Source organism: Columba livia, chromosome 5 (genome assembly GCF_036013475.1).
Source record: "Columba livia isolate bColLiv1 breed racing homer chromosome 5, bColLiv1.pat.W.v2, whole genome shotgun sequence".
Lineage (NCBI taxonomy): Eukaryota > Metazoa > Chordata > Aves > Columbiformes > Columbidae > Columba > Columba livia.
The window spans coordinates 68,675,005-68,701,275 of record NC_088606.1 but is presented as its reverse complement, the minus strand read 5'-3'; the positions used below and the strand labels follow the sequence as shown (position 1 = coordinate 68,701,275).

Here is a 26,271-nt window from a genome sequence, read left to right as displayed (position 1 = left end):
CACACATGGGGAACTTGAAACAACTGCGGATCCGAAGTGGGGGTGACCTGAGTGTCCATTTGGGCAATTAATGCTCCTCCGGCGGTGCCAGCAAACTGCACCGAGGTTAGTCCACCGAGGTTTGTTGCGGTCACTCCAGCTGAGCAGAGTCGTATTCACATCTGGCTCGGTTCCCTGGATGGATGTGGGTTTTGGCGGCTGCGGTCAGCCCGAGCTCGCGGTGCCGGGCGCGTCCCTGCTGCGGCCTGGGGCTCCCGGTGTGGCTGTGACCGGCGTCACGAACCCGCCGGAGCCCCGTGCTGCCTCGGCTCTGCGTGCCCGGCGCCCGCCGGGGGAGCAGGGAGCGCGGCTGACGCTGAGGCCGCTCTGCGTGGGCGTGGGGGCTGCCCGGCTGCTTCCCCAACACAAATAATGCAGAAAATGTGTGTGTTTGGGGGTGTGGGGGTTCATGGGGGCAGAGGAGGAGTCGGACGTGCAGCACCCAGCCTCCGAACTGTTAACATGTCACGGCCTTTCAGTGCTTTCTTACCAGGGGTTTAGCTCCGCTGTTGCCTCCCTGCTGGAGCTGTGAGCGGTTCCCTGGTACCTGCCCTGTGTTTCGCTGCAGCTCTACGGGGTAAAAGCTCAGGTGGGCAATGTGCCCCACTGAGCCTGCTGTGGCGTGACGGAACACGGCCCCGGGACGGCAGGATTGCAGATCCGTCCCAGGAACATGGCTCCAGGATGGCGAGATTGCGGATCTGTCCCTGGGAACACGGCCATGGGACGGTGGGATTGCAGGTTCATCCAAGGAACATGGCCCTGGGGTGGTGGGATTGCAGATCCACCCCAGGACAGCAGGATTGCAGATGCATCCCAGGAACACGCACACGGCTGAAGCAAAACCAAGAAGCCATTACCCCGGATGCTAATGTGCATTTAATGGACAGCTCGGAGGTTGCTCCAGCGCCGGCTGGCTGTGCGGCCGGCGCCCCTCGCCCGGCAGGCTGTGGTTAGCCACCGTGGCTCCTGTAGTGGTGCACGTGCGCCAGGATCCAGGCCGTGGGCCCCAGGAAGCACAGGGACATGACGGAGAGCGCGATGACCTGTTCCTGCAGCGGGGAGAGACAAGGATGGCGCTTTCGCAGCCCCAGGGTGTCTGTGGGAACGTGTCAGCGGTTCACGTTGAACACGGACCAAAGATCACTTTCACCTTTTTCTGGGTGAGGAAGGCTCTGTTTTCAAGCTGAGTAGCTTTCTAACCCTCCCCATGTCAAAACTGCAGTAACAAGTGCCACCCAAAGCTTTGCCGTGGTCAGGAGCGCCTGTCTGTGGTCTGTCCTCCCTCCAGCCTGCAGCTCTGGGACGGACACCCGGGGGGGCTGGCTTGCGGCAGCACGGCGGTGCCACCGGCACGCACCGAGCCGCTCACTCTCTGGTTTGCTCCATCGCGCTTTCCGTCCCGGCCTGTGTTGGTAAATGGGAGCAGCCTGTGCCCGTCGGCTCAGCCGGGCCGGGTCTCGGGCTCACCATGGTTCCAAACGTAGCCGTGCCGACTTTCAAATGACTTTGGGGTGTCAATTGCAGCCAGGAGCAGCCGGTTCTATTTCTGGTGTGCCCGGGCAGCACTTAACCCCTTGCACTGTCACCTTACTTCTGCTCTTAGTTGGCTGGAAAGAGTCTCCAGGCTCCTGAAGCGTTTTGTTGCGGACCCCGGCAGGCAGCAGGGGCTGGGCCCCGCAGACACGGCGCGGGGGTGACACCCGCCAGCGCTTCGGGGGAAAAGCTGCTTTCTCCAGCCTGGGGGGTCCCACGGCCGGGGCAGCTGCTGTCCCGGTGGGGACCGTCCCCAGGGGGAGGAATGACGCGGGACCCCCACCTGGCTCTGTTGGGGTGAGTGTCCCATGGAAGGGGACAGGACCCGGGTCTGTCCCTGTGCCGGCCTGGAGGGGCTGTCACCCCCTCCCTGAGCTCAGCCCCCTGGGACAGCCCGGCCAGGGGCACCCCCAGCAGGTGCCCTGAACCCCAGAGGTGAAAAAAGGGGCTGAAATAGCATCAGCTGGAAGCAGGAGCCCCAAGGGGAGAGCGGGGGGTGCAGCCACCTCTCCTCCTCCTTCTCCCGCTCCCCTCTGTTTCACCCCCAACAAGACGGTTTGGCTGTGACACAGCGGGGTTCGTGTCCCTCCCAGGCGTCCCCTCCCAGCAGCTGGGTCCCTCCAGCCCCAGGTACTCACAGCAGCAGAGAGGGGGTGCTCGGGCGGTTTGGAGGTGACCCCGGCCCGGGGGACGCGTGGGGTCCGCAGCGTGGTGACCAGCAGCCGGGCGGCCCCCTGGAAGCCCCTCATGGCGGTGGCAGCGTTGGTGTCACCGCGGCCGGGCTGCAGCTGCCGGGTTTGTCACCGCTGCCGCCCCGGGCACCGGGCCTGCTGCCCGCCCGCGGGCACGGCCCAGGAAAGCCCTTAAAAGGCAGCGCTCTCCCTAATTGCTCACTGCTTGTTGGTTTTTTAATAACCACCAGTGTGTCCTGTTGTTTTCCCTCTGCAGCACCAGCTCCCCGCGCTGTGGGGTCACAAACTGTGTCCCAGGTGGGACCCTCTGTGCTGGAGAACCGACCTCTCCTCTGGGGCCGCTCAGAACGCGTGACCCTCAGAGCGCAGCACCCCGTGTCCAGGCTGCGCTGGCGGCAGCGAGCAGGACGCTGCTCGGCCGTCCGGCCTTCTCCCGCTTCCCTCGTGCCCCGTGTTTGCACAGACCCAAACCCACGGGCTCCTTCTGTGCTGTCTGTCTGTCTGTCCAGCAGCCGCGGCCTGTCCAGGTGCTGCAGGATCTGCTGACGGTGTCTCATGGCGTTTGATGGTGTTCGATCCCGGGTCTCGCTGCCCTGACGGGGGGGCGCTTGTCAGTGGGACGAACGGAGCGGTTCAGCCTCAACGCGCGCCCGCTGTGCGGAATGACCCATTCGTGCTCTCCCTTGCGAGCAGCTCTGCAGCAAAGCGTGTGCTGCGGGTCAGCGGGCGGGGGGACGCTCTCCAGTGTGCGGAGGGTCCATCGGCACGCCGGAGCCGGGATGGGGTCTCTGCTCTGGGGCGCGGGGAGCCCGGTGCTCCCGGTGGGTCCCCCAGCTCAGCGCTCACCCAGAGCAGCTGCTGCTCGTGAGGAGCAGGATCCTCTCACTGAGAAAGGAGAGGTGGGAACCGGCTCTGGGGCTCTGGACGCCTGGTTTCGGTCTGTTCTGCCCAGAGCGAGCTGGACCGCCTGTGGCACAGCCGTGCTCTTCCACCTGGAAATCAACACCCATCGTGCCGTGTTTGGTGGGGAGTGGCGGTGCCGTGGAGGGGCCGCTGCTCCCCGGGCGGGATGTGGGGTGAATGTTGGCCCTTGTGGGACCCGCTGCCGAGCAGCCGCAGCTCCGCGCCGGGGCTGCTGCCCTCCCGGGTGGCCCTTCGGTGATAAATCACCGCAAACCGTTTTCCGTCTCGGTTCCCGTTCCCGGAGCAGCCCGGGTTGCTCTGTGCGGGCGCCGAGCCCGCGGGCTGGCGGCTCAGGATTACTGGTTTCTTAAGGAAGGGGAAAAAAAAGTGATTTCCTTCCTTCTGTCTCCATCGGGCAACTTCCGTCCCAGCGGCACGGCGGAGCTCGGCTCAGCCCCAGCCTGGCTCAGCCCCAGCTCGGCTCAGCCCCACGCCCAAGGCAAGAGCGGATTTCCCCACTTTCCGCAACCTGGGTTTTGTTATTTTATTGTTTTTAAACTTCCCTGAAAGCGGGTGGAGGGTTTTTCTCACAATTCACTCTCGGGCACCGCCTGACGGGAGCAGCCGCTGCCGTGGGGGGGGCGCTGGGGATCCGTGTGATCTGGGTCCCCGCTGGCTTTGCAGCGCCTTGCGAGCCCCTTGGTGCCTCAGTTTCACTGTTTCTGGGCTGTTTTAGTGCTCAGCATTGCCGGGCACTGCTACAGCTGCTTTCTCTAAGGTGCTCTACGTGCGTGTATGTTTTTAACAGATATGTTTATATGTCATGTATAAATATCTCTTTGTATGTTTATATACATGGATGAACTAAAGAGCTGGTAGCGCAGAAGGGCAGGAGCTGAGGCTGGCGGGGGGGCGGGAGTGTGGTGCAGGGAGTGGATGTGGAGCCACTGAGGCCACAGCAGAGGATTCAGTGTTGGGGGAGGAAGAGGAGGGTGGGGGGAAGGCGGCTGTGCTGTGCTGGGGGAGCTGGGGAGCTCCCGTCACAGGTCACAGACCGGGGGACAGGAGGGGAAGGGGGAGCTGGAGAAGCGACCTTGGCCGTCCAGCCCTTGCAGCCGCCTCTGTCGTTACGGTTCCGCAGCTGGGTTGGTGACATGGCCGACGTCAGCGAGGACCCCGCCGTGTTCACCGCCACGGCCCTGCCCGCCGACCCGCGGCTGCTGCCCACGCTGACCAACGCCTGCCTGGGCACGCGGCTCTACCGGGACGTCCTGCACCTCAACGGCGTCTACAACGGGGCGGCGGGGGACACGCACCGCGCCGGCGTCCCCAGCCCCCTCAACGTCAGGATGGGGCTGCCCGGGGACCGCGCGGCCGAGACCTTCACCCTGGACACGCAGACAGGTGCGTGCGCGGCGGGGCAGGTCCCCGTCCCAGCGCCCCCTCCCGCAGCTGCGTCTCGGCCACCTGCCGCTCTTCAGCTGCTGGGGACCCTCTGCTAGACACTAAAAGGCTCTTCGCCCGTGTCGCGTCCTCCACAAGGTCCCATCTTCCTTCTCCCCATGCTCTGTGTACCTGTGGGCTGTTCTGCTGAAGTTGTGCTGGAGCAAGTGGAAAATTCCCCTTTCTTGTGAGAATCAGTGCAATTTTCAGACTGTCTCTCGATCCCTGCTGCAGCCGGGCTCGGCAAACGCTGTTTAATCACGAAGCCTGATAAAATGTTTTAGAACACAAACAATTCCTTGGTGGCTTGGCCAGATTCAGGGTGTTAACAGCGTTATCAGTCAAAAGCTGTGCTTGGACCTGGACCTGGGAATGTGGTTCCTTTGCCAGTGGGAACCAGTAGACGGGGCAGAATGGGAATCTGGGGCAGGAATGGGAGTGTGGGGCAGAACACGGGGCCCGGGTGGTTCCGGAGTCTGATGTGTCCCACTGTGCCTGCAGGAACCTTCAGCCACGTGCTGCAGGCAGCGGACTGCACGGCCACCCAGCAGCTCTACGCTCACCACTCCCTCGTCCACCTCATGGCCTTCAGCATCACCATCCGGCGCTCGGCTCGCGCCACCCGCCCCATCACGGTCCAGCTCCAGACGCCTTTCGTGCCGCAGAGCCAGGACTTGGACCTGAAACACGGACCAGACTTCCAGGGGGCACAGTGAGTCTGGGTCGGGGGGACCTTGCCCTGAATTCGCCCACCGTGGGCTGGTGCGAGCCGCCCTGCTCAGCGGTAGGAAACACATGGCACGAGTAGGGCGAGAGCCGGACCACCGCGGTATGCAGCGCGGGGGCCGTGCGGAGCTGCTGCTGCCTGGCAGGTGTCTCAAAAAACAGAACTAAGTACGGAAACATTTCTATTAGTTATAGCTCCAGCATTATTACTTAGACTGGCATGTAAAAGAGCAACAAAGGCCACAGGGGTTGGATGTGATTACAGAGAAATGAGTTTGGAGGAGGTCGCCTCTAATGATGGCTGGGGACCAGCTGTACCCCGTTCCCGTCTCCTGCGCCATGGGGTGGGAGGGCAGCGGAGCCGCAGCCTGGGAACAAGGCGGCCCTGTCCTCAGCGGGAACGGAGCCCGGTGCTGGGCTGCTGGGACGTCCCCCGTGTGGGGACGCGCACGAGTCCCGTGTCCCTGTCCCCATTGCTGTCTCCTCCAGCTACGTCTACGGGCAGACGCTGGTTCCCGAGGTGCCGGGGGGGCCGCGTCCCACCGTGCACATGCTCTGGACGCCGGTGCCCCGAGTGCTGACGCTGCCCGAGGGGGAGCGGGAGCGGTGCTGGCAGTTCCTGACGGCCGTGGCCGACAGCCGGGAGGAGGCCGAGTGGAGCTGGGGCGCAGGGCTGGCCCTGGCGGCCGCGGGGTCCCTGCACGCCGCGCACGTCCGGGCCTGGGCTGCGCGGTGGGACGGCTGCGGCGTGGAGCTGGACGGGCCCCTGGCCCTCAGGAAAGCCCTCCGGGGGGGGCTCTACTACCTGCTGAGCGCCATCCCCCCCCAGGGCAGCCCCGGCTTCCCCTTCCATGGCATCAGCCCTGGCGGCTTGTCCAACGGCACCCGGGGCGAGGACTATTGGGGACACGTCTTCTGGGACCAGGTGCGTGGGGGCCTGGGGGCTTTGTGCACGGGGAGAGGGCTCAGGTGGGGGCTGCTGGGTCTCCTGCTCAGCCCGGGCAGGGACAGCTCAGCACCAGCCTCTCGCTGGGACCATCCTCCTGCTCCTGCCGTGTCACCTGCGCAGCCGCGGCTCCATCCCGGGGCTGTGCTCTCAATGGATGCAAAACCCAACGGAAACTGGATGCTGGAGCTGCTGCGTGGGGTGAGGGGCCGGGAGAGCCCCCCCGGCGGCGCGGGCTGGGGCTGGTGTGTCGGGGTGCTCACCCAAGGGGCTTCCGCAGCCAGCACGGGGCATGGCCACCAACCTGCGGCCACTTCAGACAGGGCGGGCTGGGACCTGCCCTCCTCCCCCAGCCCCGGTGCCATCGGCCAGCCCCGTTGTGCCTGAACCGTGGAAACAACAGAAGTGTTTTCTGTGACGGGCACATCCAGCTTTTCAGCATAGGTTTGGTGTGAACTTGATGAGCGGGGTGGGCTGGCTGCATTTGGGCGCCCCACCAGCCCACCCCACCATCTCACCATCTTGGCTGTTCCCAGGACACCTGGATGTTCCCCAACATTCTGCTGTTTTACCCCGAAGCCGCCCGTGCCATCCTGGAGTACCGGATCCGCCGGCTGGAGGGAGCCTTGCACAACGCGCGGGAGCAAGGCTACGAGGTGGGGACAGCGCTGGGCTGAGGACAGTGCCATCCAGCTGCCGCCCCCAGGAGGACACTGGGCTTTGCTCTGCTTGCGGGCTCTGGTTGTAGCTGGGGCTGTGAGCAGCACGGTGTGCTGGGGACATCATCTCAAGATGATGCGCTGAGTTCCTCGGGGATGTCTCCTCCTGGCAGGGTGCGAAGTTCCCTTGGGAAAGTGCAGCCACGGGCCGGGAAGTCTGTCCCGAGGAGATCTATGGAGCCCAGGAAATTCACATCACTGGGGACGTCCTGATGGCCTTTGAGCAGTATTATTGCACCACACAGGTAAGGGCACCGCGTGCCACCCGGACGGCCCGGTGGCAAGGCCTGCAGGGCACCTGCTGACTGTCCTGTCCCTTCCCAGAGAAACTCTGCTGTTGTCTGCTCCGGCCAGAGCTGCTGGTGCCACCCCGGGGTCTCTTCAGCCCTGTCTCCTCTGTCCTTGCTCCTCGTGGGCGGCTCAGCATCCTGTTAGCTCAACCCAGGCCAGTCTTCTGACCTTTTCTCCTGCTACATCCATCTTCTTGGAGCTCCTGTCCTGCTGGGCTTGGCTCTGGTGCAGTGTCCTCATGCCGTGCTTGCCCGTGGCTTTGTCCCGCTGCAGGACCAGCAGCTGTTCCGGGAGGGCGGCTGGGAGCTGGTGGCAGCCGCGGCTCAGTACTGGTGCAGCAGGATGGTGTGGAGCGAGGCGGAGCGGTGCTACCACATCACAGGTACTTGTGCAGCACCGCACCCGCTGGTGGGGAAGGTTTGTGAGCAGAGGCTCCCGGCTCCTCCAGCCAGACTGTGACAGGACACCACAGGCTCTCCGGGTTCCTGCTCTCTGCAACATCTCACAGGTGGTGGTTGGGTCCATGTGGACATGGGACAGGATGCTCAGCTCTCTTCCAATACCCCAGTATTGCTGGTTTTCCTCTCAGGCCCTCGCTGCTCACAGGACACCCCTAAATGTCCCCTTCAGTGGGGTATGAGCTGATGCCACACGCGTTGGTGCCCTCAGGGCTGCTGCTGTGAGTGGCCGAATGGCTTGGAAGGATGGGGTGACTCACGGTCGCCCTGCCTGAGCAGCACGGGGGTGCCTTGGGGGGTGTCTGCTGCCCGTCAGCCCGAGCTGCGACCAGCTTGGTTCTCCTTCACAAGCCCCACCGATGTTCTGCTGAGCACTGCACTGGGGCGCCCTCAGGACCCCACCAGAGCAGAGGGGCAGAGCCTCACCCGTGGGTGGGCATCACCGCAACGGGAGGGCTTCCGTGTCCCGCCCCACGGTGAGGAGGGGCACAAAGCAGCACCAGCCCTCGCCCGTGCTGCTGTCTGGAGCGTCCCCTTCCCCTCCCCGCAGGTGTCATGCCCCCAGACGAGTACCACAAGCGGGTTGACAACTCTGCGTACACCAACGCCGTGGCCCAGCGGAGGTAACGCGGTGAAGCACTGGCCCGTCTCTCGTCTGTCCTGCCTCGCCGGCGGGCTGGGGACGCGCCTTTCCTCCCTTCGCACCTCTCTGAGCCGTGGGTGGCCCGTGGCGGCTCCTCTGCCCCGTCCCAGGCGTCCACGTGAGGCTGAGGGGGGTTCCACTTCTCAGGAGGGTTCCCCTCCCTGCGCTCCGTGGGATGTCTGTACAATTAGCCCACTGGAGACATCTAAAGCTGGAGGAAGCAGGTCGCAGCTCCAGCGCTGAAAGCTGTCACCGCAGGCTCGCACTGTGACCCGTGTTCTGTCAGAGTAGCTGTTTCTTGGCAGTTCTGGCTCAGTCAGTTCTTTCTGTTCCTTTTCTTCTCTTCCCCTCTCTGAGGGTCACAGGTGCCCATGCCTGACACAAGCCATTGTTCCTCGCTCCTTTGCAGCTTAAATTTTGCAGCTGACGTTGCTCGGGACTTCTTGATCCCCGTGCCAGAGGAATGGGTGGACTGTGCCAAGAAAGTCAAAGTGCCCTTTGATGCGGAGAAGCAATATCACCCCGAGTACGACGGGTACAGCCCAGGTGAGCGGGGCAGCAGCTGCTCCCAGCGGAAGTTCCCAGTTTGGTGTCCCCTTCCTCGCGGTTCAGGGCAGGCGTGTGGCATCCTGGGGGCTGTTCCTCTGCACCTGCGGCTCAGGTGACACCAGCTGCGTGCCCCCATGGCTGTGTCGGTGTCCTGCCTCCACAAGCCTCGAGCTGCCGTTCTGCTGTGCCTTTGGCCAGGCGGCGACGGGTTGTCCTCCCTGCGGTTCCGCTGCCTTCCCGTTGATGTGACATCGGTTGTTCTCAGCGGGGTTCTGCTTGGGTTGGGTTTGGGGCTGTGTGGACAATGTCTGCCAGCTCCTGGCACACATGCTCTGAGCGACCCTCCCCAGGAGAGCCCGTCAAACAAGCCGACGTTGTCCTGCTGGGCTTCCCGCTGATGCACCCCATGACCCCCAATGTCCGGAGAAACGACCTGGAGATGTACGAGCCCGTCACCGCACCGGACGGGCCGGCCATGACCTGGGTGAGGAGGGGACAAAGCCGGGGGTGGGATCGACCCACGATGGCGTTGTTTCCATCCCGGCTGGTCACTGCCAGCCCTGCCAACGGGCACGGTCTGACCTGCTCTGAGGGCACAGGGGCAGCGCAGAGCTGGAGATGGGCGCTGAAGGTGTCTGCGCTGGGCCGGAAGATGCCGGTTGTGTTGCCACTCTGAGGATTCTGCTGTGTGGTCACCCCTGGGGACACAGCAGCGGGTGAAGGGACGGTGCTCTCTCCTGCAGAGCATGTTTGCGGTGGGCTGGCTGGAGCTGAAGGAGCTGCAGAGAGCCCAGAGCCAACTCAACAAGTGCTTCAGCAACATCACCGAGCCCTTCAAGGTCAGCTGCGTGTCGCGGCTGCTTCCCCGTGACAAAAGCCTCTTGTTTCTGTCTCACCTGATCCCCAGTAGGTCCCACCACAGTGAGACATCCCTGGGGCTGGAGCCCGTGCCGGCTGCCCTTGCGGTCACCAGGGTCTGGGCTGTTGTACTGAACAAGGCAGTCGCACGCTCTGTCTCTTCTCTGTGAGCTCCCAAAGAGCAGGAGGAGAATCTGCTCCCTGCCGGGGCTGGCACGGGGATGGAGATGGTGCTCAGAGACCCACCAGAGCCCACCCACCGCCCCACACCAGCACGGGCAGGGGACACGGCCATTGCAACCCCGCAGACACATGACAATGGCAAACATTCTCAGACCCACGTGACTGTACAAAGGGTCCCAGTGCCACCACTGAGGCGTTTCTGTGTCTTGCTGGAGCAGATCTGGGTGGAGAATGCGGACGGGTCAGGAGCTGTGAACTTCCTGACGGGGATAGGCGGATTCCTGCAAGCCATCCTCTTCGGCTGCACGGGCTTCAGGTGAGACCTTCCTGGTAGCTCCGTCTGTAAGCGGCTGCGTCACTTGAAACTTGACTGTTTAGCTGGAGCAACATGTTTTTACTCATGAGAAAGAAAGGAACCTGCAGCACCCAGAACATCCCCCGGAGCTTCTGCCAGGTGACAAACAAACAGGGACACACAGGTCGTGGGTGACCTGTGGCTATTGGAGCAGCTGGTCACTGGTGGAGTTTCAGAAGTGGAAAAGCTCTGGTCCGTTTCTCCTCCTGCTCAGTCAGTGTTGTAAGCTATTGGCTTCTACTGGAGTCAAAGCTGGGCCAGCCCCGGGCACCCTCAGTGACGAGGGACGTCTCTGTGTGACCTCAGGACAGGTAGCCAGCATCATTTTTATGTTGGTGTATCAAACACATCCAGACATGCCCGTTCTATAGGTGCTTGCAGCTTTGGTTTCTTTACTAAGTGTGAATGAAGCTTAAAGACTGCGATCCACCGATGGTGTTGGCCTTTTGGTGAACTGATTGAAGAGAAAGGCCGTATGGTCGCCTTGCAGGCAGATACGAGGCTGGTTCCTATACATGATACACTGCGGTCCTTCTGCAGGGACCTTTGTCACTGCAGACCTCGGTCCCCTGCCACCGCGCTGAGCTGCCGTAGGACTGTTCCCCTTCAAAGACGGGAAGCAGATGTGGAACAGGTCACTTGGTGAGACGGTTGCGTGTTTGGGGAGCTCCGTGTCACTCGCCAAGCTGGGCTGTGACAGCAGCCCGTGCCCTTGGGAGGTGGCACAGGAGGACGTGCACCCCGCGCAGCAGCCGGCGCACGCGTGGGTCTGCGGGCTCTGTGTAAGGGCTCGGCTGGCGGGGCCACAGGGCTAAAATAGCTTAGAAGAAAACATTCTGCTGTTCATGTAATATAATTTTAAAGCTGCGTCTCGTACCCAAAGCAGCCGCGTGGTTTCCACCCTGAAGCAACAGCCTCTTGAGCATATTCTTAGTTTAACTGAGGATGGATCAGACTGATGATCCTTTTGATTACCAGTGAACTCTCCCAGCACTAACTATGTGTTTTTACTGTGTGTGTGTGGTCAGGAACTGCTGAGAAACCCACCGGTTTCTTGTTGGACCGGGGTGTGAGCGGCCGTGCTCCCAGCTGGAAACCGCAGCCTCAGGTTCTGTGGAGCCCGAGGGCTTGCGGGCGCTCCGTGTGCGCCGGCTCGGGCTCCGCTGGGCACAGGCTCAAGCCACGGGCTGGGGCTCCAGCCAGCTTTCCCCAGATGTTGGGGTGACATTTACGGCCCCCGAGCCGGGCGCTTGCTCTGACACTGGGGCTCTCCAGGCTCTGGAGCTGAGTCCTCTGTGGACTGGTGAGCCGCTCAGCAGGCTGGAGATGGGGGCCCAGATCTCTCTCTTGTTGACACTAGAGTAGGAGATAACAGTGACCGTTGTCTTTGTTCATCCAAAGCTAAAACACGCAGAGGGGCTCTGACTTTGGGTAAGGGCTCGGAGAAAGGATTCAAACTGTTTGCTTTATTTTTATCTTTCGGAGAAGGAGCACCTAGAGCAGTGCTGAGTTTAAAGCCCTTTAAAGTCCTTCGTGGCCACTTCATCTGTCCGCTGAGCTGCTCCTGCCTTTCCAGGATCACCAGGTCCAGCCTGCACTTCGACCCGGCCTTTCCCCCGGACATCAACGGGCTGACGGTCACCGGCGTCTCCTACCTGGGCAACAAGCTGCAGTTCACCATCGCCAGGGGACAGACCAGGATCCAAGTGACCGCGCGCGCCCGGGAGCCCCCGGCGTGTCCCCTGGAAGCCGTGCTGGAGGCGTCGGGGCAGCGCTGGCCCCTGCGGGAAGGTGCGGTGTCACCCCGCCTCTGCTCCCCAGAACACCCGCAGCCTGCGGAGAGCCCACCGCGGCTCTCACGCGGGCGCTTGCTCTTGCAGGGCAGAGCGTCTCCTTCCCCACGGCGGCCGGCTGGATTCAGAGGGTGTCCGCTGAGACACCCTAAACCTGGGCTGAGCCGGGTTTAACAGCAGGAACGGGCTGCAGAGTGGCTGTCGACGGGGGGAGGTAACCGCGGGGTGCGGGGTGGGGGTCCCCGGCTGTGCCATGAGCCCCCCACCCCGTGGGGCTGTGTGTGCTTTTTCTTTTGAGTTATTTGGTGTATAACATCCCGATCGTGGTTTTACCCCCTTATCTACATTATCTTCTCTCTTTCCAAGCAGTTTTGGAGTTAAAGCCCTTCTGGCAGGCAGCCTTGGCACCAGTTGTCATTAGCATCACCTCACACACTGACAAGTGCAGTGTTTCTCTGGGGCCTGAGCCCCCTCCAGCTCAGTAGCAAAAGCCGTGCCTTGTGTCCTCTTATGGCGGTTTCGGTGCCCACGTACACCTGCAAATGGGGCATGTGGTACCCAAACCCAGCTCTGCACCCCACAGCTTGTGGTACCCAAACCCAGCTCTGCACCCCACAGCATCCCCCTGCTGCGTCCCCTCCCGGGCTGTTTGGTGCCTCCTTTCCCCCCTGCCTGTGCCAGAACAGCCCTGGGTGGCAGTGCAGGGGGATCCAAGGCGTTCCCTGTGCCCCCTGGCAAACCCCAGGAATTTGGGCTGGATCCCCACAGTTTATAAAAAGCCCGTGGCCGGCAGCATGTGGAAACGCTTAGGGAAGGAGTTGGAGCAACTCCCCTGCCTTATAATTATTGTCTGTCCCGCTGCCTCGTCATACCCCTAATTAGCAGTGCTTCTCAGCAGCAGGGCAGGACAGACAGACCCTCCGGCCCCTCGCCCCACCAGAGCAGCCCTGGGGGCTGCACCAGGACTGGGGGGATAAAGCCGGGCTCTGGGCCAGGTCCCAGGCTGCATTAAACGGTGTTTCCCCCCCCCAAAGGCATCCTTTTGGTCCAGTTGCCAAAATGAGCCAGCTCTGGCCTGGGGAGGGCCAGCATAGCACAGGTGGGTTGTGTCCCCTGCTTGTCCCCTCTGTCCTTGCCTGGGACCTGCTGGGGGACTTCTGTGTTCCTGCAGTGAGTTTGCAGGTCTCAGCTCCCCTTGGGGGATGAGATCTCATCTGCCCAAGTGTGTCCCCATGGGGCCAAGAGGCTTCTCCCCCACTGGGGTGGGGGGGCCCTGAGGGCCTGGGGCTGTTTTAGGAGATTATTGCTTCTCCCGGCTGCAAAATCACCATCAGAGCAAAATAATCTGTATTTAAATTGTCCCCTTAGCACCCCCCTGCACTGCACAGACATACAGGAGACTGGCAGCAGGTGAAACGGTTTAATGATTTAAATAGAAATCACCAGGGCTGTGGGATGTCGTGCCGCACACCTGGGGATGCCGTGACACACACCTGGGGATGTCATGCTGCACACCTGGGGATGCTGTGCTCAATACCTGGGGATGCTGTGCTGCACATCGGACAAAGGGAGATAAAACCCTGGGGCAAACACCAATTATCCAGCTGCCCAAAGCAGCCGGGGGGTGTCGGGCACCGTGGGGCAGGGGGTGCAGGAAAGGGAGGAGCAGGAGAAGCCTGGGGGCTGCATCCCCCCACACACGCTGCCCGGCGGGTGTCAGAGCTTGTGGCCATGGGTGGGTCGTGCTGGGCCAGTGGCCGCTCTGGGGGGGCCACCAGCCCCGCGGAGGAGTTTCTGCAAGCCCTTGGCCCGCCGCTCACTTGTCCTCGCTGTCGCTCCTGCCGAGCTGGTAGGTGAAGAAGCCGACGGAGTCGTGTGCCAGCTGGGCCAGGTGGATGACGCCGGTGACGGCCAGCGCGGCCAGCGCCAGTGGCAGCAGCACGCTCCCGGCCGTGGCCAGCGCGTTGTAGCACCGGGCCCTGGAGCTGAACTGCCGAGCGGCTTCCACGTCCCCGGCCGCTCTGCGGTCCCGCGCCTGCAAGAGCCGAGAGCGGGGGCAGCGGTGACCGGGCTGCCCGTGTCCCCTCCCCATGTCCCCTCCCCTTGTCCCCCCAGCACAGCACTCTCACAGCCTTTAGCCCCTAGTGCCACGGGGCCAGTGGCTCCCTGCCAGGCAAGGGGGTGGCTGTTTGTCTATCTCAGCCCTCTGTCTGTCCATCCCAGCCCACCCGCCGGCTCCACGTGCCCCTGCTCCCCCAGCCCCACGTCTTAGCTGCTGGGTGTTCCCCTTCTGCTCCTCCCTGCTGCTCTGGGAGCCTCGCTGGCTCAGCCCTCACCTTCCCCATCCCTCCGCCCGCTCCGGCTGCAGCTGCTCCTGCCAGGGGCAGGTGGAGGGGCCGGGGGCACCGCAGCCCCCCAGCATCTTCTGGGGAGATGGGGTTGGTCCCAGGTGGTGAGAGCCCTGGAGGGGAGGCCGTGCTCAGCTAGAGGGGTCTCACAGCCTTGCTGACGGGTGGTAGGGAACACGTGGGGACTTTGCCAGGTGATGGTGTCACCTGCCACCAACCTTTCTTGGGAAGGTGTTGGGCTGTTGTCCCCCTTCCCAGGAGCGGGGTGCTCTGTGCCTGCTCAGGACAGTGCTTCCATTTCAGCTGCTCTGTGGCTCCTTGGGATGTTCATCCCTTGGCATCGGTGTGGGGAGGGCTCCCGGGTGACCCCAAACATTCCCGCTCCCATCCCCACTGGGAGCCCCACGGTCCCCACCCCGCTCGGCGCCTGTACCTTGACGGAGAAGGCAAGCGCCACGAAGCCCAGGCAGCAGAAGTTCATGTAGATGGTGTTGAAGATGGACCAGACAAGGTGGTCGCGGGGCGGTGGGGGGACGGGGTCGGCAGTGGACGACCCCCGCTTGTGGTCCTCCCGCGGGTAGGAGGTGTCCATGGCCACGCAGAGCGGCACCCCCCGGCTCTCCTGCTGCACCAGCCTGGCTGGGGCGCGCAGGGCAGCCCTGTTATATAGCGCTCGCCTGTGGCATGGCCTCGGCCCCTCTATATATAACCTGGGCAAATTACAGCCCTCCAGAGCTGCGGTTGTCAGGCGGGCTTGGCTGGGAGATGGAGAAACTAACGGGTTTGCCAGCCTGTGGGATGTTTCTGTCCAGCCCTTCTCCACCACGGGGAGCACAGGCAGCTCTGGAGTGAGGGGCTGAGCGCGCCAGGAGGACCGAGCCACAGGTGACTTTGAAACCCAGTGACCGTCACCAAGACACGGCCCCTGGGTACTGGGATCTGCCCCCGCGCTGGCTCGCACCGACACCTCCAGCCCCGTCCCTCCTGGTGGCCTCGGCGGGGAGGATCCCTCGTTTGCAGCGCGTTCGGGCTGCCGGGTGCATTAAATGGGAACTGAATAACCACATGTAGGAGCACTACTTCTCCGGGGTTCCCGCAGTGGAAGCAGAGGGGCTGTGTGGCGGGACGGGCTGTGTGTGGCCAGAAAAACAGGGGGGATCACATTTTATTTCTTTCTTCTGCCAAGCTTAAGCTTTTAGGGAGAAACTTGTGTGGGATCTGGGCTGGCAGCGCTCTGTGCCGCGGGGCGGATGGAGGCACTGAGCTGCACAAGGACCCTCTTCTCCTTCCCCGCTGGGAATAAAGCGACAGGTGAGGGGTTTTGGCAGGACAAGCTTTATTGGTGGCAACAGTGACCTATACATGTGTCACCACTCCATGAAGCCCAGCAGCTCCCCGTGCCCCAGCAGAGACAAGAGGGGGCTGTGCCCCACGTCCCAGCCTGGCCCACCCCTCCATGCGCTGGGACACCCCGGGGTGCAGCAGCGGGGACCCTGCACCACGCACCCACAGCGGGGACGCTTGGCGGGGGGGCAGCAAGCGGGCTGGTGGCCAGGTGGCCATCAGGTGACGGCGATGGTGACTGCGATGACCGCGATGATGGTGAGCACCACGCCGGCCACCAGCAGCAGGGAGCAGATGATGTTCAGCACCCTGGCGCGGGCACCGTGCCGCCGGGCACCCTCCAGGTCCCCCAGCACCTTGCAGTCACGGGCCTGGGGGGGCCAGGGAGAGCTCAGCAAGGGAGGGAACCGGTTGGAGCCTCAGCATGGCAGGGGGGTGGCCACAGGATGGTGCTGGGACCTCAGGGATGCATCGCCCCGGGGTAGGGGGTAACAGCGCACTGCCCGCTCCCTTGACCCCAGTCCCGGTTCCCGCGGCCGGATGGACTGTGGGGATCGGTGGGTGCCAGGGCACGGTGGCATCGGGGGTGTCTGGGACAGGGGAGATTGGGTCTGGGGACCTGGCTTAGGGGAGAGGTCCAGGTTGGGCTGGGGGCGACCAGATTGGGGCGTCCTGGATCAGGAGATGGGTCTGGGGCGAGCTGGGGTGGGAGGCGCACAGGGAGGTCCCGGGAGGGCACTGGCTCAGGGGGTCCTGAGCCGAGGGAACAGTCTGGGTCGGAGTGGGTCAGGGGTCCTGGGTGCTGCCTGGCCAGGGAAGGGGCCAGGTCGGGGGGTCCTCAGCTCAGGGCTGGTGTGGCAGGGGCTGGGTTGGGGATCCCGTGGCAGAGTGGGGGGGTCTCAGTGCAGGGGTGGTGTGGCAGGGGTTGGATTGGGGGTCCCGGATCGGGGTTGTCTCTGGGGCCCGGGCTGGGCTGGGGGTCCCGGGAGGAGCTGGCTGGGGAGACGGGCCGCGTCGGGGGCACCGATCCCGGCGGGTGGGGGTCCCTGCTCCCCCCTCACCTTGATGGAGAAGACGAGCGCGGGGAAGCAGAGGCAGCCCAGGCAGGCCAGCACGTATCCCGCCAGCACGTTGAAGAGCGACCAGAGCACGTAGTCGCGGGGCTGCTCGGCGGGGCCGGCGGCGGGGGGCGCGCCCCGCCCGGGGGGCTGCAGCGGGATGGACACCTCGCCGTGCCGGGGCTTCATGGCCGGGACGCGGCGGCGCCGGAGCGGGCGCGGCAGCAGCGGGAAGAACCGAAACTGAGCCTGCCCGGCGCGGGGGGGCGGCCGGACATCCCCACTCCGGCCCGGGGCCACCCCGGGGTCTGTCCCCTCCTCGGTGGGCGGCACCGCCACCCGTGTCGCTGGGTCATGGCTCCGCCGCCGGGTGGGGGGCAGCGCTGGGGACGCGGGGGACTCCAAAGCCCAGTTTCTCCCTTGGGGAGCCGCTCCCTCGCCAGCGAGCCGGGGCAGGACCGGGGGCGGGTTTGGCAGATGGTCTCGGGGTGCTGGAATGAGGGGCAGGCGGGGGCAAGGGAATGTGGGACCCCCAGCGCCGCTGCTGAGCCCCGGGCCCCTTGGCGGGGGTGCAGCCCCTCCCCGCAGCGGCAGCTCCGCCGGGACGGCCGGTGACACGGGCAGGACGCAGCACAGGAAGCGGGCTGGGGCAGAGTGTGTCTGAACACCGCAGGAGCCCGGGGGGTCCGTGTGCTTTTTATTGCGTTTACAGCACCAACATGGCACCCTTTCCGAGCCCCGTTCCTGCTGCTCTGCCTCAGATGGGCGCACCTGAGTTAGGGAGTATCCGCCGGCCCACGGTGGGGGAATAATGCCTCCCAAAAGCCCAAAGCACGACATTTCCACGGAGAAATGTGAGGAAGGAGCTTTATTTGCTGTGAGCTCATCCCGCGGGTTCATGCAGGAGGGGGCTGTCTCAGGCAGGGTGCAGCAGGAGGGTGCCTGAGGACACTCCCTCGTTTGGTGGGAGCAAGAGGAAGGTCCCGTGGGAGCCGCCTGTGTCCCCCATGAACAAGACAGATGGGTTTTGGATGAGTGAGGTGAAGAGGAAGGAAAAGTGAGGCCCCGGTGCCGCTGCCCCACGGCGGGATGGGGTCAGTGGTGTTTCATTGCCTCCAACATCATCTTGTAGCTCTGAACCAGAAACACGAGGCAGATGATGGTGACCACGGCGCCCAGGCAGAACGCGACAATGTTCACCTGCTTGGCCTTCCTCCCATAGCTGCCGGCACCTGCCGGGTCCTGCGCGATTTTCCTATCCCTGGCCTGTGGATGCGGAGAGGGAGCCGGGCGGTGAAACGGCACGAGCCAGGGGCGGTGGCAGTGGTGGCGATGGGCCGACGGGACATCCCAGTGCCCCCTGCCATCCAGCAGCCGGCCTCACCGAAGCCTGGCACCAGGATGCTCTGCACCTCCCCAAGCCCACTCCAAGGCAGCAGAAACAGAGCTCTCAGCAGCCTGAAAGCGCTTTCTTAATGGCTTAATAAAAGCAATTAACGCTGGCGACAGGCTGCGCAGTGGTGCTGGGGCCAGGCGGCAGCGCGGGGCGGCGGTCAGAGGAGGGGACTCTGCTCCGGAGAGCCCACATGGCACTCGACACAGTGCCGACATGTGCTGCTCAACCGTTCCCAGGACGCCTCTTAAAAATGATTCACTTTCGAGGTAATAAAGGAAGAGTGCATGGGGAGCAGCTGTTTCTGTCTCGGGTAGGAGCGAAGCCTTGCGATGGTGGGGGGACTGTGGCGGGAGGGGGCCAGGAGCCGGCTACCACCTTGTCCCCCTGGCAGGGGATGGTTTGGGGCTCGCTTGAGTCGGTGGAAGGAGAGACAGACCCACCATTCTGCCCTGCCCCCCTGCCCAAAGCAACAGGTGGACAGGTGGCCCTCGAGTGGTGGCTTTGCTGGGGACATTGGGTGTGGACCCGCATGGTGGGGCTGGACGTGGCAGGAGGGACATCTCATGGGAGAAGCATGGGGAGACAGGTGGGGACGGGGCTATTGGGGGCAGCTCGGGGCAAGATGGGGCAGTGTGAGCTGGGGTGGGACAGGGTGAGATTTGGTGGGGTGGGACAGGGTGGAGTTTGGTGGGGTGGCACAGGGTGAGCCGGGGTGGGACACGGGAGGTCAGGGAGCCCTGGCAGGGCAGGCAGGGGGTGGCGGGCTGAGGGTGAGTTCCCCTCACCTTGACGGAGAAGACGAGTGCGATGAAGCCCAGGCAGAAGGGGTTGCAGAAGAGGGTGTTGAAGAGGGACCAGAGCACGAAGTCCCGCGGGCCGGGCTCTGGCCGCTCTCCAGCGGTGCCGGGGGGGCCGTAGGCGGGGGCCGGGGTCCCTGCCCCGTTCTTGCCGTAGGGCTGCATGTTGATGCCGACGGGCTGGGGGTAGCTCTCCATGGCAGCCCTGCTGGGGAGGAACGGGGGGGCACGGGCACCCGGGCTTCTTATAGGCGAGACGAAGGGTTTGCCGGGGTGGGGCCCCCCCGGCTGACAGCGCACCGGGGCGGGTTCTGCGGCGCTGCCGGGCGGGCTGCGGGGGGGCGGCTCCGGGCGGGCTGGGGGCTCCGGCCAGGCGGGGGCAGAGCCGCAGCCCCAGGCGTGGCTGGGGGGGCAGGCGGAGGGGGTGCCCGTGGGATGGGGATGCTGTGGAGCAGGTGGTGCTGTCGGGCGGGTGATGCCGCGGGGCAGGCGATGCCGTGGGGCAGGCGGTGCCGTGGGCGGGTGATGCCGTGGGGCAGGCGATGCCGTGGGGCAGGTGCCCCACCCGTTCCTCTTCTCTTGGTGCTCTGCGGGCTGTGAAGCGATCTCTGCAGCGGGCAGGTCGGGGCAGGGCCGAGCTGCTGCGGTTACTCAGTCACAGCAGGGACGTGTGGCACGGGAGGACAGCGCCCCGAAACTTTCTCCCCAGCCACAGTCCCCCCTGAGAGCTCAATCTCTGCCCGTGGGGCTGAAGCCAGCAGTGGGGGGCACTCAGCCCCTGGGTTTGCATGTTGGGTTTCCAGGGCTTTCCCCTGTCTTTGGTTTCAGCACCCACGACAAGGTCCTGCAGCTGTGACAGCGTCTTGTGGTTGCCGAAATAAGGTTATGGGGCAGAAAAGAAAAGAAACAAGCTTCGGGACAGCAGCACGGAGGTAAAAAACATCCGAATAAAAAGACAACCAGGGCACAGAGCTACAAACCACATGGGTTTTGGAAACATCAACATCCTTCCTGTTCAGGGGCCGGCTCCTGGAGGCCGAGCAAGAGGCCGATAAAAGGAAACTCAGCCCTGACCTTTTCTGAGAAATGTGTTTTTCCCCACTCAGGAAGAGCGGAGGGTTGTGTCGGAAGGAGGACAAGGGTGCCAGTCACCCACACGGGTTTTCGGGCTGTCCCGGTGATTTGGGTGTGGAGTCCCGGCCCCCAGCGTCACCTGTCCCCAGCGCACAGCAATCAAAGATTTGTTGTTTTTTCTTCAACTACTTCCCTGACAGTGTGGGGCTGCTTGTTGGGTTAAGGAGGTTCGTTAGGTCATGGTGATAATTAAGGAATCACTGCAGGTTGGCTGGTGGGGATGGGCAAGGCAATGGATGGATGGGTGGATGGATGGGTGGGTGGATGGGTGGATGGATGGGTGGATGGGTGGATGGATGGGTGGGTGGGTGGATGGATGGATGGATGGGTGGATGGATGGATGGGTGGATGGATGGATGGATGGGTGGATGGGTGGGTGGATGGGTGGATGGATGGGTGGGTGGGTGGATGGGTGGATGGATGGGTGGGTGGATGGATGGGTGGGTGGATGGATGGATGGATGGGTGGGTGGATGGGTGGATGGGTGGATGGATGGGTGGATGGATGGGTGGATGGATGGGTGGATGGATGGATGGGTGGATGGATGGGTGGATGGATGGGTGGATGGATGGATGGGTGGATGGATGGATGGATGGGTGGATGGGTGGGTGGATGGGTGGATGGATGGGTGGGTGGGTGGATGGGTGGATGGATGGGTGGGTGGATGGGTGGGTGGATGGGTGGGTGGATGGATGGGTGGATGGGTGGATGGGTGGATGGATGGGTGGATGGATGGATGGATGGATGGGTGGATGGATGGATGGATGGATGGGTGGGTGGGTGGATGGATGGGTGGATGGATGGGTGGATGGGTGGATGGATGGGTGGGTGGGTGGATGGATGGGTGGATGGGTGGATGGGTGGGTGGATGGATGGGTGGATGGGTGGATGGATGGGTGGGTGGATGGATGGGTGGATGGGTGGATGGATGGATGGGTGGATGGGTGGATGGATGGGTGGGTGGATGGATGGGTGGATGGGTGGGTGGATGGATGGGTGGATGGGTGGATGGATGGGTGGGTGGATGGATGGGTGGATGGGTGGATGGGTGGGTGGATGGATGGGTGGATGGGTGGATGGATGGGTGGGTGGATGGATGGGTGGATGGGTGGTTGGATGGGTGGATGGATGGGTGGGTGTATGGGTGGGTGGATGGATGGATGGGTGGGTGGATGGATGGGTGGATGGGTGGGTGGATGGATGGATGGGTGGGTGGATGGATGGGTGGGTGGATGGGTGGGTGGATGGATGGATGGGTGGAGCTGAATGAGGATTTTGAGGGAGTGTTTGTCCTCCAGCCCCAACACCTGGTGTACGGTGCTGCTGAAAAAGCTGCTGGGAGGAGCCCAGTGGGGATGTCCCCATATTGGGGTGGCAGGGTCCCTCCATGGGGCACCCCTGGCTTGTCTGCCTCACGTGGAGATGAAGGGACCATGATGTTGGAAGCTGGCTGGGGTCAGCCAGCAGCCACAAGGACCCAGCGCAGCCGGTTGGTTCCTCATCCATCATCTCCAAGCACCTGCTCGGGGATCCTGGTTCCCACAAAGCCCCAGCACAGGCGGGACCACAGCTCGTGTCTCACCGACCTGCACTCCGTGCCACCCGCCAAAATTCCCACCCCCTGACTGCACTTCCAGCCTTTTTGTGTATTTGCCCTTGCAGCTGGACAAATGAGATGCCAGAAAGCAGAGACACAAAGTCCGACCTGCTTTGCTACGTCTGGAAGTGCCCCCGGCCCCGCTCCCGCCTGCGCCCCCAGCTCTTGGGGAGGCGGTCGGGTGCCTGGGGATGCTCGGGACGGGGATGCGGCTGGTGGCGGATTTGGGTATCTCACCAGAGGGAGGGTGCGGGAAAGTGAAACATGGGTGAAACATGGGCCTGCAGGGCCAGCATGGGACTGTGGGGTCCAACGGGCTGGGGGGAGAGCAGCTCGTGGGGTGACACACGGGTGACAGGCAGGTGACACACAGGTGACACGGCTCCAGGGGCCGGCACCGGCCTCAGTGCTGGCTTCTGGCGGTGTGGCTGGGAGATCGAGGGCTGGGTGGCCGCTTGCCAACAGACGGAAGCAATTGCTGTAAGAGCACAAACAGGCTGTTTGCATTGTTGGAGCACCACGGCCCTGCCCCTCCTGCTGCGGGGCGGCAGCCCCCGAATCGGGTGGATTTACCCCAGAAAAAGGGCTTTGCTCTCCCAGCTTTAAAACCCCCCTGTGCCAGCTGTCCCACCCAGCATGGAGGGACATCCCCATCCCAAAACCCTTTGGGGTGTGCGGAGGGTGGGGGGTTGCTTCTCCCTCCCCACCCCACTCTGCACAGGGATATCAGACTGGGACCACCCTGGTGGGTTTTCAGCTGCAGAGCATCCCTGGGAAGATGTGCCCGGGGTTTTTTTGCGTGTGTTGGCTGGTGGAGGAGGGGTAAGAGCTGCTGGGAGTGCACAGTGAGCCCGCACCCCTGTGCCAGCCCCACTGAGCAGTGTGTCCCCGGGCAGAGCACGCTGGGTCCTGGTGGTCTGTGCAGAGCACACTGGGTCCTGGTGGTCTGTGCGGAGCACGCTGGGTCCTGGTGGTCTGTGCAGAGCACACTGGGTCCTGGTGGTCTGTGCGGAGCACGCTGGGTCCTGGTGGTCTGTGCGGAGCACGCTGGGTGCCGGTGCTGTGCTCGGGGGCAGGCAGAGCGGGGAGCGTGCGGGGGAGCCAGCGCAGCCCCGGCGCTCGGCCAGCCCCTTGTATAACGGGACACAGCTCTTGCCAGAGCCGCAGCAGCCAAGAGTTGGAAAGGTCAGGGCGATGTTTTCGAGCAGGGGTTCGCTGTCCTTTTCAGAAACCTCTTGTCCCCTGCAGCTGGAGGGGACGTTTGACCCAGTGTCCCGCTGGCGGGCACGTCGGGGGCTCGCGGACAGCGGGCGGCCCCGGTTGTGAGAGGGGGCACGTGCTTGTTTGCTCTTACGGGAAGAGGCGGAGGAATAAATGATTCACCAGGAGGTTTGTGCCAGGGACCCTGCAACAATTAACCGTTGTGTTTTGCGGGCGGGAGTTCTGACATCTTACTCATGAGTGCGGCTTCTTGGCAGGATCCTCACGTTCTTGGGGAGAGGAAAAAAAAGGCGCATTTTTTCCCCCCATCCTTGCGGGGCCCCAGCCCCAGGGACCCGAGCCGGCCAAGGACGAGGAGCGCCAGGGCTTCCGGCGAGCTGGGGAGGGCGCGGCCAGCCTGCCCGCATGCTCGAGGCTCTGCCAGATGGGCTGCCGCGGGATTCTTCGCGAGGTCTTGCCCGGGTCACTGGGGACCGCGCAGCCCGGTGCCATGTGCCGGCGGGCACGGAGAGCTGCCCGTGAGGGCGGGTGCAGGCTTCGTGCTGGAAAACCTTTGGAGGGTGGGAGAGGGGGGGTCACCGTCTTGCTTCACCCTGAATGCTGCCCTGCCTGGCTGGTGTCCCCATCACCCCGTGGGTGTCCCCATCACCCGGCTGCCGTCCCGATCACCGGCGGTGCCAGGGCGGAGCTGTGCGGCTCTCTCCCGCAGCAAGGCGGTTTGGGATGGATCCACACAGCGCACAGCTCCCCCTCGGGAAGCTCTCCGTCCCCCCGCCCCGCGTGTGGCTGCACACCGTCATGTTCGAGCTTGTCTCACTCCAGCCTTTTGCGCAAACATCCAGCTTGCTTTCAGCTCTGCTTGCTCTGCCCCTCTCCTGAGGGTTGGTGAGGGCGGGGCTGCTCCCGGTGACACCCCAAAGATGAGGTTCTACCCCCATCCTTGGGGGGAGCCTTGCAAGCATTTTGCACCCCATACCAATGCTCCCTCCCCTTGAGTAGACGGAGTCACTGCCCTGGTGCATCCCTGAGCATCCTCTCGGTGACACTCCATGCCGAGGGACAGTTTCCCTCTCCAGGCGTGTCCCGAGAGCGGATGCCGTTTCTAACCTGGTCAAGTTGGGGTGTGGGGACCCCAAACAACTCCCTGTCAAAATGAAACTGAGGCAGGGGCAAAAGTGTAAGAAACCTTTATTTGAACCAGATTTTCTCCAAACAAGGCACTTCTGCTTAGGATTATTCTTAGAGGCACTTAGGGCTATGGGACTGGTGGGAAGTGGAAAAGCTCCTCCTCTTTGGTACAGCCAGTTTTGGGGTGCTCGGCTCCTGCCAGAGGGGGGTGTCTCCAGGCAGTTCCAGCGAGGGCTCCGCAGGGCTCTGAGCAGCGAGGAAAGGGGGACAGGGCCCCGCGGGCTCTGGGGGTACGTGGAGGACATCCCTCCGCTCCAAGGGGCGCCGGGGGCTGCTGGCAGACGTGAGGGGGAGGCCTAAGTGGGGCCGAAGATGGATTCTGGTTGCTCTTGCTTGCGGTAGAAGGTCATGGCGGTGATGGTGCCAGTAGCCACCAGGGCAAGGATGAGGATGACGAGGAAGATGTTGATCAGCAGGGCGGTGATGTTCAGGTACTTGGCGGTGGAGCCGTAGCTGAGCGCCCCGCTGTAGTCACCGAGGACTTTGCGGTCCCTGGACTGGGGGAGGTGGAGGGGACAGTCAGTGCGGTTGGGGAACGCCCTGGGGAGCTCTGGCTGGGCGGGAGACGTGCTGGAGGGGCCATGCAAGCCTGAGCTGCTGTGCACGGCTGGGGTCCCCCGAAACACCAGGAGAACCCTGGGGTGCCAGGTTCCCCCGCTGCCCCAAACCCCCACCCTCTCCAGAGCCAGGGCTCAGGGGGACCAGGGATCTGTGCACTGCAGGCTTGGTAGGGGCTATTGGGCACCCCACGGTCAGGGCTCTGTGGGCTCCATGGGTCTCTCTGGGGCTGGGGGCTCTCTGGAGTCCATGGGTCTCTCTGGGGCTGGGGGCTCTGTGGGGTCCATGGGGGCTCTGTGGGGTCCATGTGGCACCCCAGGATAGGGTCTCTATGGGGTCCATGGGTCTCCCTGGAGCTGGGGGCTTTGTCAGCCCTGTGGGGGCTCTGGGGGGTGCATAGGAGCTCTGGGGGGTGCATAGGGGCTCTGGGGGGTGCTTTGGGCACCCCAGGGTCAGGGCTCTGGGGGCTCCATGTAGCACCCCATGGCCGGGGGGTCAGTGGGGTCCCCGGGACCGCCCCCCCACCCCGTGTAGGTGCCCCCCGGGCTCCCCCCGGTGTCCCCACCTTGACGGAGAAGACGAGAGCCAGGAAACCCAGGCAGCAGATGTTGCCGTAGAGCGTGGTGCAGAACGACCAGGCCAGGTGGTCGCGGGGGGGCGGCGGGGGCTCCACGGGCACGGCGACGCTGGGGGGCAGCCCCTCCGCCTCCCCCGCCTCGGGCAGCGGCTCGTAGGGCGGCAGCAGCGGCCCCAGCGACAGCGGCCGCTCCATGATGCCGGCGGCTGGAGCGGCGGAGGGGCGGGAGGCGGGAGCTCTGTCCCGGTTTCGTTTCCCCGGAGAGGCTGTGCCGGGGCGGAGCAGCCCCGTCCGGTCCCCGTGTCCCGGGGGAGCCCCCGCCCTCCCTCTGTCCAATTCTGCCCCCCCGCTTCTTCCCCTCGCTCCTTGTCCCCTGCTTTGCCCCCTTCTTCTCTGCCCCCTTCTTGCCCTGCCCCGTTCTCGGTCCTCTTCTTTGTCCCCACCCGGGGTGGCGGCCTCGGGTCAGCCGTGAGTGTTTCGGGGTGCTTGGTGAGGAAACTCGAAGTAGGTCCCCCCCGCAGGGCACCGGGACCCTCTTTTCCTCCCCGCAGGCTGAACTCTGTGCGAGCAGCCGAGCGGAGGGGCCGCGGCTCGGCCCCCGGGCTGTGGCTGCAGGAGAAGCAGAGGGAGAAGGAGAGGGAGAAAGAAGGAGAAGGAGACAGAGAAGGAGAGGGAGAAGGAGAAGGAGAAGGAGAAAGAAGGAGAAGGAGACAGAGAAGGAGAGGGAGAAGGAGAGGGAGAAGGAGAAGGAGAAAGAAGGAGAAGGAGACGGAGAAGGGCTCTGGCAGTGCTGTCCCTCTGGCACGGCGCATCGCTGCTCCCGCAGGGTCTGGACGAGGGTCCTTCCTGGAACCGCATTGGGGTGTCGGGCGAAGGGCTCGGCCTTGGCCGGCCTGTGAAATCCCCAAAATCCCGCTGC

General features: G+C 63.8%; 5 protein-coding genes and 1 long non-coding RNA gene across 9 annotated transcripts; 2 read left to right on the top strand and 4 right to left on the bottom strand.

Annotated features, from left to right (window-relative positions):
* Positions 1 to 1,849: 1,849 nt before the first annotated feature.
* Positions 1,850 to 12,483, top strand: PGGHG (protein-glucosylgalactosylhydroxylysine glucosidase). Of its 4 annotated transcripts, none has more exons than XM_065065704.1 (14): positions 1,850 to 1,872; positions 4,312 to 4,574; positions 5,115 to 5,325; positions 5,829 to 6,264; positions 6,822 to 6,941; positions 7,118 to 7,249; positions 7,569 to 7,677; positions 8,304 to 8,376; positions 8,806 to 8,942; positions 9,296 to 9,429; positions 9,689 to 9,784; positions 10,205 to 10,302; positions 11,918 to 12,132; positions 12,222 to 12,483. In XM_065065704.1, exons 2-14 carry the CDS (start codon positions 4,325 to 4,327, stop codon positions 12,284 to 12,286), a joined length of 2,076 nt encoding a protein of 691 aa, XP_064921776.1. In that variant the 5' UTR covers positions 1,850 to 1,872; positions 4,312 to 4,324; the 3' UTR covers positions 12,287 to 12,483. The 4 variants fall into 4 exon arrangements, with proteins under 4 accessions (XP_064921776.1, XP_064921777.1, XP_064921778.1 ...); XM_065065705.1 differs by lacking the exon at positions 1,850 to 1,872 and adding an exon at positions 3,546 to 3,669; XM_065065706.1 differs by lacking the exon at positions 1,850 to 1,872 and adding an exon at positions 3,704 to 3,948.
* Positions 12,484 to 13,632: 1,149 nt separating this feature from the next.
* On the bottom strand, positions 13,633 to 15,084 carry LOC135579647 (interferon-induced transmembrane protein 5-like). The gene is made up of 2 exons (XM_065065730.1): positions 14,916 to 15,084; positions 13,633 to 14,169 (listed from the first exon to the last, which is right to left on the bottom strand). The coding sequence occupies exons 1-2, from the start codon at positions 15,072 to 15,074 to the stop codon at positions 13,951 to 13,953; spliced, it is 378 nt and encodes a 125-aa protein (XP_064921802.1). The 5' UTR covers positions 15,075 to 15,084; the 3' UTR covers positions 13,633 to 13,950.
* Positions 15,085 to 15,801: 717 nt separating this feature from the next.
* Positions 15,802 to 17,304, bottom strand: LOC135579646 (dispanin subfamily A member 2b-like). The gene is made up of 2 exons (XM_065065727.1): positions 16,888 to 17,304; positions 15,802 to 16,197 (listed from the first exon to the last, which is right to left on the bottom strand). The coding sequence occupies exons 1-2, from the start codon at positions 17,071 to 17,073 to the stop codon at positions 16,045 to 16,047; spliced, it is 339 nt and encodes a 112-aa protein (XP_064921799.1). The 5' UTR covers positions 17,074 to 17,304; the 3' UTR covers positions 15,802 to 16,044.
* Positions 17,305 to 17,737: 433 nt separating this feature from the next.
* LOC135579645 (interferon-induced transmembrane protein 1-like) lies at positions 17,738 to 19,401 on the bottom strand. The gene is made up of 2 exons (XM_065065726.1): positions 19,066 to 19,401; positions 17,738 to 18,150 (listed from the first exon to the last, which is right to left on the bottom strand). The coding sequence occupies exons 1-2, from the start codon at positions 19,273 to 19,275 to the stop codon at positions 17,980 to 17,982; spliced, it is 381 nt and encodes a 126-aa protein (XP_064921798.1). The 5' UTR covers positions 19,276 to 19,401; the 3' UTR covers positions 17,738 to 17,979.
* On the top strand, positions 18,146 to 22,114 carry LOC135579648 (uncharacterized). The gene is made up of 3 exons (XR_010473206.1): positions 18,146 to 18,546; positions 19,906 to 20,378; positions 21,510 to 22,114. It is a non-coding gene; the product is annotated as an uncharacterized LOC135579648 (long non-coding RNA).
* A 2,086-nt stretch (positions 22,115 to 24,200) lies between these two features.
* On the bottom strand, positions 24,201 to 25,602 carry LOC102084305 (dispanin subfamily A member 2b). Its single transcript, XM_065065725.1, has 2 exons — positions 25,341 to 25,602; positions 24,201 to 24,714 (listed from the first exon to the last, which is right to left on the bottom strand). Exons 1-2 carry the CDS (start codon positions 25,545 to 25,547, stop codon positions 24,514 to 24,516), a joined length of 408 nt encoding a protein of 135 aa, XP_064921797.1. The 5' UTR covers positions 25,548 to 25,602; the 3' UTR covers positions 24,201 to 24,513.
* Between the last annotated feature and the right edge of the window lie 669 nt (positions 25,603 to 26,271).